At 48.0% G+C, this 10,912-nt stretch overlaps 2 protein-coding genes across 6 annotated transcripts; one reads left to right on the top strand and one right to left on the bottom strand.

Moving 5' to 3' along the window:
• The first annotated feature begins 619 nt into the window (after nt 1-619).
• Nucleotides 620-5,001, top strand: MRNIP (MRN complex interacting protein). Of its 3 annotated transcripts, none has more exons than XM_054841825.1 (7): nt 620-703; nt 776-835; nt 1,099-1,196; nt 2,621-2,690; nt 3,001-3,137; nt 3,411-3,498; nt 3,994-5,001. In XM_054841825.1, exons 1-7 carry the CDS (start codon nt 623-625, stop codon nt 4,552-4,554), a joined length of 1,095 nt encoding a protein of 364 aa, XP_054697800.1. In that variant the 5' UTR covers nt 620-622; the 3' UTR covers nt 4,555-5,001. The 3 variants fall into 3 exon arrangements, with proteins under 3 accessions (XP_054697800.1, XP_054697799.1, XP_054697801.1); XM_054841824.1 differs by having other exon boundaries at nt 3,411-3,513; XM_054841826.1 differs by having other exon boundaries at nt 643-694; nt 3,411-3,513.
• Nucleotides 5,002-5,135: 134 nt separating this feature from the next.
• On the bottom strand, nt 5,136-9,795 carry SQSTM1 (sequestosome 1). Of its 3 annotated transcripts, none has more exons than XM_054841820.1 (8): nt 9,457-9,795; nt 9,206-9,301; nt 8,131-8,360; nt 7,854-8,010; nt 7,320-7,409; nt 6,558-6,799; nt 6,093-6,300; nt 5,136-5,446 (listed from the first exon to the last, which is right to left on the bottom strand). In XM_054841820.1, the coding sequence occupies exons 1-8, from the start codon at nt 9,632-9,634 to the stop codon at nt 5,286-5,288; spliced, it is 1,362 nt and encodes a 453-aa protein (XP_054697795.1). In that variant the 5' UTR covers nt 9,635-9,795; the 3' UTR covers nt 5,136-5,285. The 3 variants fall into 3 exon arrangements, with proteins under 3 accessions (XP_054697795.1, XP_054697796.1, XP_054697798.1); XM_054841821.1 differs by having other exon boundaries at nt 7,320-7,406; nt 9,457-9,702; XM_054841823.1 differs by lacking the exon at nt 7,320-7,409 and having other exon boundaries at nt 9,457-9,723.
• Between the last annotated feature and the right edge of the window lie 1,117 nt (nt 9,796-10,912).

The raw sequence follows: 10,912 nt of genomic DNA, 5'->3' as shown, positions 1-10,912 counted from the left end.
GTTGCTTTTTTTTTTTTTTTGCTTGTTGTCATTGGTGGGTTTTTTTGCTTTTAGGACTTTTTCGGTTTTTTGCTTTTTTCGGTTTTGCCTGTTGGGGTTTTTTGTTGTTTTGGGGGGATTTTTTCCGGTTTTCTATCTTTTTGAGGGGGTTTTTTGCTTTTTTTTTTTTCGGAGCTTTTTGCCTTTTTTAGGGTTTTTGTTGGTTGGGGGGGTCTTTTTGTTCTCTTTTATTTTCTTTTCCCTTTTTTTTTTTTATTATTACTCTGTACCTTTACTTCCTATGTAACACAGAGTTCCGCAGCTTCAGGTAGGTGCAAGCACGCTTGTTGACGACAAAACGCTTTTCCTCCTGGAAGAAGGTCACTTCTGTCCGACACATCCCAGCTGCCTTCGCAAGCTCGTCCTGTCACTGCCCGGCGCTGCATTAAGCCTTCCCCTTTGAAGACAGCTCAGGCCAGTTAATTGGTTGGTTGTTTCTTTTAAGAGAGGATAAGAGGCTGCTTGTAGACCCGCTGGAGCGACGTGTCCCGGAACGGGGGGAGCCGGGGCGGCGGACTCGGGGGGCAGAGCGGGAGACTCGCTGGTAGCGGGGGAGTCACGTGGCCGGAAGGCGCGCGTTGCCATGGCGAGGGCGGGCGGTGGGATGGCGCCGCGGTTCTGGGTGCTGCGGTGCTGCTCCTGCCGCCTCTTCCAGGTGCAGCAGGTGGGTGCGGGCCGGGCCGGGGAGCGGGCTGCGGGCCGTGGGCCGTGACTGACCCCCTCTGCGACCTCCTAGGCCAAGCGGAGCGGGAAGTGGAGCTGCAGCGTGTGCGGCCAGCGGCAGGCCGTGCAGAAGGTGAGGGGCCGGGGCGAGCCGCGGTGCCTCGGACACGCTGCTGGGCCGGGCCGGGCCGGGGGGAGTCCTGTGCGTGGTGGTGGGGAGCCCTGCGCCGTGGGGAGCCCAGCGTGGCAGTTACCCCTACACAGGACATCACGCACTCAGCCGTATGTGCTAACTTTAGTTAGCACTTCAGTATTACCTGGGGTGGAGCCTCACTTTGTGCTGTTTCCTTCTGGCTGCTCCTTAAGCCTTGTTTTTATTACTTCTTTTTTTTGTAGGTTTACGGCCAAGGGTCTGGCCTGGACTGTAGGCACCATGTCCAGAAATTAAACTTGCTGCAGGGTGAGGCAGAGGAAGCAATTGGGCGGACACCTTGGTAGAGTGTTTAATCTTTATCTGCTTGTTTCTTTTGATGTGCTACAGTTGATGCACGTCTTCACGCACTGGGTGCCTCTTACCTAATTTGAGCTCCCAGGAGGGTTTTCTGTCCTGTTGTAAAGCTAGTTTTGTCATCACCTCATAGGAACAAGCTGTTTATTTGGTTTAGTGTCCTGGCATGTGTCTTTTGACAGGGAATTTTTTCAGGTAAGTTTACTTGATTGATAGTGTGGGTTGGTCAGGCTTTTACCCTTTAAAATATATGCAATAGGGTTTGTGTTTGGTTTTGTAATTGGTCTTTCTTATTAACTGATGAGCTGACTGTGGAGGTGTCCACCTTACAGACTGACAAACAGTGCAGAGCTGCATCCTCAGACAGAAAATAGCCTCCACTCTAAGCTGCTGCTACCTAACTGTTCGCATTCAGAGGTTTCACACTGTGAATCTGTTGAGTAATTGCTGCTGCTATTGATAAAAAGACTTGTTTAGTGCAAACATTAGGGTGTAATTCCTGCTGGGCTGGAAAATCTGAGTAGCACTTTCCTGTTTATTTCATTTCTGAATTTGTTTACAAATTGCCTAATCTTGAACTGGTCTTGAACTGGTCCAGCTTCCTTTTTAGTCAAGGTTATTTTCAGAAATCAGTCAAAACTAGTTAGATAACTTAGTTGTGTATATGCAGTGGTTCAGGGTTAAGGTTTGGGAAGAAAACTCATTGTTGACTTTATCAAAAAGGGTTGCTATTTCTGTTCTCAAAACATTGTGAAATTCAAAATATTGTGAAATAACTTCCCTTTTTCCTTGGTTGCTTGGGATATAATGGCCTTAAACTAAAAGAGAGTAGATTTAGATTAGATATAAGGAAAAAATTCTTCCCTATGAGGGTGGTGAGGCACTGGAACAGGTTGCCCAGAGAAGCTGTGGATGCCCCTGGCTCCCTGGCAGTGTTCAAGGCCAGGTGGGATGGGGCTTTGGGCAACCTCGTCTGGTGGAGGGTGTCCCTGCCCATGGCAGGGGGTTGGAACTAGATGGGCTTTAAGGTCCCTTCCAAGCCAAACCATTCTGTGATTCTGTAATTTAAGCCGTTGTCCCAAAAGACACACTGCTATACCCCTAATTATGATCAGTTAGAATTTATTGTTTCATGATTAGCAGCTTTAGATCAAACTTGCTACTCTTTGTATAGAAAGAACAAGGGTTACTTTCTAGATTTTTTCAAGTATTTGGGCAATATATCTTGCAAATCCTTCATTTGACATCTGCTTTTCTATAGATCTTTTTTTTTTTCTGACATGCTGCCTATCCGGTGTTCCTGTCCATGCTTTCTATCCAATCCCTTGTGCTATGACTAGGTGATTTGAATATTATAAATCAACAGGCAGAAGTATGTTCTAGAAACTCTAGCTTAAACATCTGTTTTAGGTGCGTAGAAGAATCTGTAACTGACAGCAAAAATACAGCGGCCCAACGTGAAGACAGTTCAGTCCAGCAGGTAAGATACCTACCTACAAAGCCGAAGTAAGTACTGACCCATACTAACCTAGGTGAATCAAAGTGAAGTCAGTGATCCCTTGATATAGGTTGAGACAGCTGAAATATTGTATATAATCAGAGAGGCTCCAGCAAAGAGAGTGAGACGTCCACAGAAACTCTCTGCTCCACTGGGCTACTGAACTTGGGAACACCATACAGGAACATGTCCTAAACTGACTTGTGATTTGAGGCATTCAGCACATACATAACAAATGCCAGAAATGAGAACCCTGTATTTTGCCGTTTTCAGTAATTCTCCAATGTTGTAGGAGGGAAGGGCAAAAATCAGTCGCTGGAGTAAATATCTGGATGAGGACAGTGAAGATCAGGAAGATGGGGAGGAGGAGGCAGTTACAGAAAGGCAACAGTTCTGTTCCTGGAGGAAGAATACTGTGGAAGAACAAAGGTACAGAAAGAACTTTTTTTTTTTTTTGTAATTTCTGCCCCCAAGTGGTGACATTTGATTTGGAGGTGTGGGAGGTAGCTCATCTCTGATAGCTGGACAAAGTACAGGTTGCAATGTACGACCTGAGCTGAGCAGGGATTTGGTATTTGGGGGGTAAAACTTCTCTTAGTGCTAGAGTCCTGCATTTTATGAACATTTCTGGCAATTTGTGGAAAAAAGAAAAAATCACAGTGGAGCTAATCTGTCCTCTTTGTGAATGGTGTTCTTGGCCAGGAAACAGCAGAAGAGCTTCCTCTCTAGTGATGTTCAGGAGTATGCAGAAGAAAACGGAGTTTTCCAGCTTGCCTACCAAGCCAAAAAGGTTAAAACCTCTGAGGTATTTTAGTTGTAGAAGATGCTTCCTACCTGTAAAACAAAACAGTGTTCTCCTGACGTCTTTTGTGTCATTATAATTTTGAAGTTTTTTGAGTCTTCCTCTGTTCTAATGTTTGCATGACTGGGGAGGAGAAGAAGAAAATTGTGTCGGGAGTCTTCTCTGAAAGATTTTAGTCAGGCAAAAACAATGGCAGCTTGTGTAAGCTGGGGCGGTTGAGCCGGATTCCTCTATCAGCACAGTTTGCAACTTGCTTTGCCTTAGTGAGCAGTAGCACCTGTTTTGTATGCAGTTATTAAAGCTACTGTGATTGATTACCTGCAGTGCCAGTGAAGTTGGCCCACCCAGCACATCAGCCTCAGCTCTGCCTCAGAGGGCTGGTGAGAATTTGGGTGCATCTGAAAGACCTGAGTGCTCTTTCTTTGCCTGTGCAGCTTGGCTGTGTGTGCTGGATTTATAACCAAGCTACTTTTCTTCTTACAGCACAAGAAATGTTTAGTGCCTGATCGAGATGATGGAGATACTGTTCCTGGAGACAGCATGGTTCCGGCTGTCAGTGAGTGTGTTGTGCCTGAGGAGAATACACAAACCCCAACTGCTTGTACCAAACCCTCAAAGTGGGAAAAATTTCTCTCAAGTTCTGACAGTTATAGCGAAAATGCTGCGAGGGTCACCTTGTCACCACAGGAGGGCAGTGGAAGGTTGGGGCTACACAGCACCACTGCAGCAGATGCTGGTACAGTCAGAACTCCTCTACCTCAAGGTACAGGTTTTGAATTGAAAAACCGTGTTGCTAGCACTGAGCAGCTTGCCTGGAAACTGCCCAGCACCAGTTGCTCAATGGAGGATGTGTTGTTCAAAGAACCTCAAAACCAATTGATGAGGGCAGGATGTGGTGTCTCAGAGACCAGTGCCAGAAGGTGCTCTTTGGATAGCATGAGAAGGCCAAATGCCCTTGTGAACTGTAACACTGGGCCAAAGCCCAGCAGTGTTTCTTGTGAACACCTCTTCTGCACAGATGAGGAGTTTGATGATGATCTCTGAGAAGTTCAGGCAACTTTGGCATTGCTTTCTTGTTTGTCTCTATAATGTATTTGGTATGTTGAGTTCTGAGGCAAGATTTACTCTGAGCCTTACAGAACTCTGTAATTAAAGCAGATTACTTGCTCTGTGGCTGTGTTTGGGGAAAGGGTATGAGGGTGGAAAAGACTGTTGCAGTGGGCAAGTACCAATGTTACACAGTGTTGTCTAGCAACCTCATCAGTTAGAAATGAGTGGAAGTAGGTCAGCTTGAGGGGGAAGCTCTACGGATTCCCAGCTACTACAATTAAATTCTATGATTTACCTATTACAAACTACAGCTCTTTTCCCTTGTGCTCTTTGTTTAGATCTCCTATAGCAACCCTTTCTTCCAGAACTGCAGTGCAGGCTTTGAGGCCAGCATTTTGTTTCCCTTCAGAAGCATAGCCTTAGGGGTACACCAAGGCATGTGCAAAGAGGCAGGCCCACTGTCCTGGGCTGCCTCCCTTGCACCAGGAGCTGTTTGATGAAATCACATGCTCTTAGGCCTGTCCTTCCCCTCTTAACTAATACAGCTGTGACACTTAAACACTCACACAGACTCATGACAGGTAGTAGTATTTATTTTTTCTCCATTCTACAAGCACTTGGGTACATGAGACAAACCCATAGCAAGAAGAAAAATGAACCACAGAGTAAGTTGTAACTGCATTGTTTGCTTTCAGTTAGAAACAAAGTGCTTTTTGTTACACAGACTACAACAAGTGAGGTGGCTGCTTGGAATACTGGATGGCATCTAGCGCTGCCCCAATGTCGCAGTTCTTTGTCTGCAGGAGTCGAGTGAGCCATCCACCCTCATCAGAGAAGCCCATAGAGAGCATCTGGGACAGAGATTCAATGAGGCGAGGGTCTGCTTCTGTTAAGAGAAGAATAGTTTAAAGTTGAAATCTTTTATGTAATTGGCAAACCAGCCAGGGCTCTAATACAATACAGTACATAGGCTGGCACTAATCCTAGTAAATCTAGGATAGCTGGTTAAATGCTAGAAGACATGCTCTTCTTTGGCTCCCAGAAGGGCAGATGTCTGGGATAAGGTACACAACCAGCTAAGGAAACTGCTGAGTCAGACTCTGCTGGCCTTGCTGTAGGGCTCCACGCTGCTGCTCTCAGGTGAGCAGCCTGGCATACTGTTACTGGCTCCCACCCGAAAAATGCTGTCTTGAGTCAAAGGATGTACTGGTCTGTATCGAATGGCTCTCGAGGAGTACATAGCAAGGACATGATTTAGGATACCACCTTTTTTCATGTTGCTTGAATGGCCTGTTAGTCTAAAGTCAGAAGTCTTGTTAGGACTTAACTGCCAACATTGAAGAGGAAAACAGTGTGACTGTCTAACAGGGTGCAAGAGCTGCCTACCTGCTAAGTTATGGACAAGTTTAGCTGTAACTTATGTGACCTTGGTTTCTACCATCTCTAAAAGCAGGTCTGATTTATGTCAGGCAAGTTGGCAGTTCCTGAGTGAAAACTACTCTCAGTTACAAGACCTGCACAAATTCTCATACCTGGTGGGAGATGTGGGTAGAGTGCAGCTTCTCGCAGTCCTGTAGGTCCTGGCTGGGGAGGATCTTGGGATACATCCAGGGAGTTGGGACTCTCTGTCTCTGGCATTTGCAGAGACTGCAGTTCACCTGTGGAAGGATCCACTTCTTTGGAAGATAAGTGAGTCCAGTCCTCATCACCCCCTGATGAGCTGCTAGACTCACTGTGTTCCTGAAATGGAAAGAGAAAAGGTCTGGGTGCCACAGTGGTTTCCAGGTAGGATGCATGCTCCTACTATCTGACTTTAAAATGAAGGGTTACATCCACAAGAACTCCCACCACCTTTGCTGTAAACCTGTAAAGCAAAGGTGCTGTACATCACTTAACCTGCTGACATCTTAATATTCAATCCCACAATGCATGCTAAATTATTATCTTCCTTTCTAGTAAAGCCTCAGCAAGCATATGAAGTGTCATAGTTCTTGTACCTGGGACTGGAAGCTGCCATCTTCCATTTGTGTGGGCACAGGGTCTATCACCATGTCTTGTATCTGCTCTGCAACAGCATTTACTTCTGTAGCAGAACCTGTGTTATTCCAGTCTGGTTTGGTCTGCACGTTCTGGTTCAGAGTACTGCTGCTTGACTCAGTATTGTTGTTCTCTTGATTGGGAGAAGGAGTCACTTTGCTTCTCTGTCCTCCATGTTCCACATCAATATCAACTTCAATACCTACAAAAACATTTGAGATGGAGAAAGTCTTACAGAGATTTTTCCAAAGCACAGTCCTAAATGAGTATGCATCAGTCCTGGTCTAAATGCTGTAAGGTTTCTGTAATCCTGTAGTCTGCCATTTAACATGTAGGAATTGAAGTGCAAAGCATTCTTTAAACAAAGCACCAGTTGTCTTCCTCTGGACAGACAAGCCATACATTTAGAGGATCAAGGCAGAAGTTATCTATGTCCGCATAAGCCAGGCAAAATCCTGAGTCACCACTGACTTAGTGTTACAGTGGTGAGATGTTAATATTTCCTCATCTCCTTCCAAAGGAGGGCTCTGAAAAGGTACTGAGTGGCTATTCTAAGCCTAGGCATTATTAGTACCAGGAATAGGCATTATTAGTACCAGGAATAAATTAAGCCTTCAAGGCTTAGTAGCATGCAGTAGTTCAGTACCAGTCACAAAAGCTCCTGTTAAAAGGACCTTTAAGCCAGTCTCAGGGATTGGGATAACAAACTCTAAGTCACTTACCCAGGGGGCTCAGAAAAGCTGCAACACTCTCCCCAACATTCTTTAAGAAGGTGACGTTGGGGTCCTGAGGCTGGCTGTTAGTAGAAGCTTCTAGAAAAACAATTTCTGTTAGCACACACAGCTCAGTGGGAAAGAGCACCTACAGAGTGTATGTATCCCCATGAGATCTCAGTGCTCATTTCTTGACACTCACACTGCACAACAAAGGCAGCACAGAGATAAAAAAAACCTCAGAGCTAGCTCTGGAACTGAAAACCAGTGGCATTAGCATTGTTAAGGCTCATTAGCCATGCTGAAAGGCAGATCTGGAGTAGTGACATACTTAGCTTTGTTTGGTTCCAGATACTCTCCCTGCATCCTCATCTATTACATGGGCCCAAGCATGCCTTCAAATAATCCCACTCTGCACTGAAAGGTGCTAATTATTTTAAGTAGTCCTATGTCTATTTTTCCACCCAGATTCCACCCTGTGCTGCAGAACCTCAGCTACTCTGGCTCCACCACCACCTTGTTTACCAGAGCATCTCCTCTCACCTTCTGCAGTGGGTGGACTGGAGGCTGCAGCACTAGCTTGCGCTTGTTCGGAGTTTTGGCAGGGAGCTGCAGGGCCAGGATATCCCCAGCAGTGCATCCACGGGAAGGGTGGAACACCATGCCGCATTTTACGGAGCCAGCGTCCTCGGGGAAGCCACTGTAAAGGGTAATGTGAGTTCACGTGAGACTGTTCACACAGTTTTTGACTAACAGAAACTTATGACTTAAATTTGAGGAATACCCCATTCATTAGTTCCCTTCTGTAGGTTTTGCTCACCTCAAATGGATTTAGCAGTGGACTTTGAAACATCACCATGTTGTGCTCCTTGTGGATGCCTTTACCCTCACAGGTGCTGCACAGGTCATAGTCTGGACAGACAGTGCACTTGAACCTGGCACCCACTACCGGTCCTTCACAGCCATCACAGATCACATTGGGGTGCACCATGTTGCGGGGAGGCTCCTGGCTGCACTGCGAGCGATGTTCCCGCCTGCACTCCTTTTTCTCTATTAAGGAAAGGAAACTGCATCAAGAACGAGGTTACTATTTAAAGGCTGGAAATGAGGCAGTGGAGAAGGAAGCACAAACAGCCCTTGTCAGAGCAGTATTGACTTACTAGGTCAGTTTATTTTTACACTGGCTGCCAAACACAAGCAGGGGGCATGTAAGAGACCTTAAACCAAGTGCAAAGGGGCTTCGCAAAGATACCCGCTCCTCAAACCAAGCACACCTTATCCTGAATGGTCTCTTGGCATGTTTATTTTAGATTAGTACTGCGCTACCCTGTTTGGCTTCTCGTCCTACCTCCCTAAGCACTGCAAGAACAAACTGTTTCTGGAGAGGGAGTTAGGAAGAAATGCCAGGAGGCATAACAGATGAGAGCAGGGACAACAGCGCTGGCTTGTGTGACTCATTAGATGGACTGCAGATAAAGCTTTGCAGGTATCTACGTGAACAGAAGGGACTAGGAAGAAATCATGGCACTGAAGAATAAGCTGGAGTTAAGGCTTCCTAACACATTGTTGTGAATATTAGAGATACTGGTGCCAGACTGGCATTTCCAGGGAGCCAGCACGTCAACAGTGGCTCACACTGGGCCAGCTGAGATGACAGGGCTAAGAGGAAACTTGTGATCGCTTTACCACACCTCAGCAGGGAGGATTCATCTCCTGGTGTACTACCCTGCCCTTTATTTAACTTCCCCCCCCCCCAAAGGCTGCAGGTTACACCAGGCCCTTGAGGACAAGGGGAAAGGCCAGGGCTGGCTTCTCCCATTTTCAGAGGCCTGCCAGCGAGCACACAGTGCTAAGCCGGTGACCTGCTACCGCCCTTTGGCGCGGCATGGTGTTACCTTTGATGTAAACACGAAAGACACCGTCCTGCACGTAGGGCATTGCCATCTCCAGCTCCTCGTCAGTAGAAAAAGCGATCAGGTCCCCATCTTCATCTAGGAAGGGTAACACACAGGATTAGGTGCCCGGTCAGGTGTCACGGGACGCGGCCCATGGCCGGGACCCTGAGGGGCAGCAGGGACCCCCCCGGCCGCTGCGCAGCCCCGTGCCCCGAGGCCTTCCCACCCCCACGGCCGCCGTCCCCGCTCACCCTTGTAGTGCATGCGGAAGGCGGGCGGCGGCCCGGCCCGCAGCAGCCCCTGGAAGAGCTCGGCGATGCGGTCGTAGATGGCCTGGTAGCGGGCGGGCGGCAGCAGGGAGAAGCGGCGGATCTCGCGGGCCGCCTCCTCCTTGCCCAGCAGGTAGGCTTTCACCGTCAGCGCCGCCATGGCTGTGGCGCAGCAGGAATTGCCGGCGGGAGGGCGGGACGACAGCGGGGCTGTGCGCCGCCACCTTATAGCGCCGGGGCGGGGCCGCCCGCCCGGCAACGCGCTCGCCCCCGCTCGCCCCGCCCCCGAGTGCCAGGCCCTGTGTAACACCGCTGTTCCAGGCTCCGCCCCAGGCTTCTAGGCCCCGCCTCCTGGGGGCCAGGCTCCGCCCCCCGCGGGTCCGCTCTGCGGGCCGGGGTCCCGTTCGTCCCCGTGCCCCGCATCGGGCCACCGTCCCGGTCCTGCTCCTCCTCCGTCTTCTGCGTCGGGGCGAGCAAAGCCAACCCCAGGCAGCAGGATGGAGGTGGGGAGCCGTGCGCCTGCCCCGCTCCCGCCAGGGTGGCAGTACCCATCGGAGGGGTTCGCATGCTCGGCGTGGCAGGAATACGCGACCCTTCAGCTAATGCTCTTCCCTGACCCCAGTGTTTCGGAAAGGGGGGGCTAAAAATAAAGGTACTAGTATAAACACAACTGACGTTAAGGAGGATGTTCTGGGCTTCCCAAGTTGTTGGCAGCGGTATTTTTCTGCAGATCAGATACAGTCGACGGGCCTCTTAATCTGGCCGCAGGAGAGTGCAGCTGGCAGAACGCATCGCCTGTGCCGTCCAAGTGTGACTGAATGAAGACGGATCAATGATTATTAGGTTCCTCATTGGTGTTAATTTCCTTTCACCCAAGGGCCTGACCAGTCTGACTCTTAGTGACATATTTCTTGGTTTAAGATAATAAAAACTAAGGAGAAACTCTTGTCATGATTTACCATCTCCTGCAATCAAGAGAAGGATATGTTTTAATTTCCATCATGGGGAGACAGTTTATTTCTTGACCTGAAGTATATATGTTAAAACACTTGGCCTTCCATATAGATAAATTTTTGGCATACGTGTGGCGATTTTGAAATCCTGTGAAAAGTGTTGCCCTTTTTAACTTAAAACTTTTCTAGGAATTTCAATATCTAGGTATGACATGGTCAATGCTCCACCACGAAGTGATGAGTTAAACTTTAAACATAAGCAGATTCAGGTTTAAGCATTAATGATGCTGCACAGGGAATGATTCACCAGGTTTTACAGCACGAGATACCAAAAGGTTTGGGTGCAGCAAAGGCGTATTGCACTCACCTTCCCTTTTGCCTCTTTGCCGTGTGTATCCTTATTTTTGAAAATGAAAATGTCAGTGAAAGTTGCTGGCTTGACATCATTGGGGTATTTTTTTTCCCTGCCTAAAATCAGAAGAGGG

The sequence above is a fragment of the Grus americana genome, chromosome 14 (assembly GCF_028858705.1).
Source record: "Grus americana isolate bGruAme1 chromosome 14, bGruAme1.mat, whole genome shotgun sequence".
NCBI classification, from domain to species: domain Eukaryota; kingdom Metazoa; phylum Chordata; class Aves; order Gruiformes; family Gruidae; genus Grus; species Grus americana.
This window is presented reverse-complemented; position numbering and strand designations above follow the sequence as displayed.

Coding starts and splice junctions, on each gene's coding strand:
- MRNIP (XM_054841824.1), top strand. CDS start 623: ATGGCGAGGGCGGGCGGTGGGATGGCGCCGCGGTTCTGGGTGCTGCGG. Junction 1,197..2,620: donor GCAATTGGGCGGACACCTTG/GTAGAGTGTTTA, acceptor CATCTGTTTTAG/GTGCGTAGAAGAATCTGTAA. Junction 2,691..3,000: donor AAGACAGTTCAGTCCAGCAG/GTAAGATACCTA, acceptor CCAATGTTGTAG/GAGGGAAGGGCAAAAATCAG.
- SQSTM1 (XM_054841820.1), bottom strand. CDS start 9,634: ATGGCGGCGCTGACGGTGAAAGCCTACCTGCTGGGCAAGGAGGAGGCG. Junction 8,361..9,205: donor CTTTCGTGTTTACATCAAAG/GTAACACCATGC, acceptor TTTCCTTAATAG/AGAAAAAGGAGTGCAGGCGG. Junction 6,301..6,557: donor ATGGCAGCTTCCAGTCCCAG/GTACAAGAACTA, acceptor TTTCCATTTCAG/GAACACAGTGAGTCTAGCAG.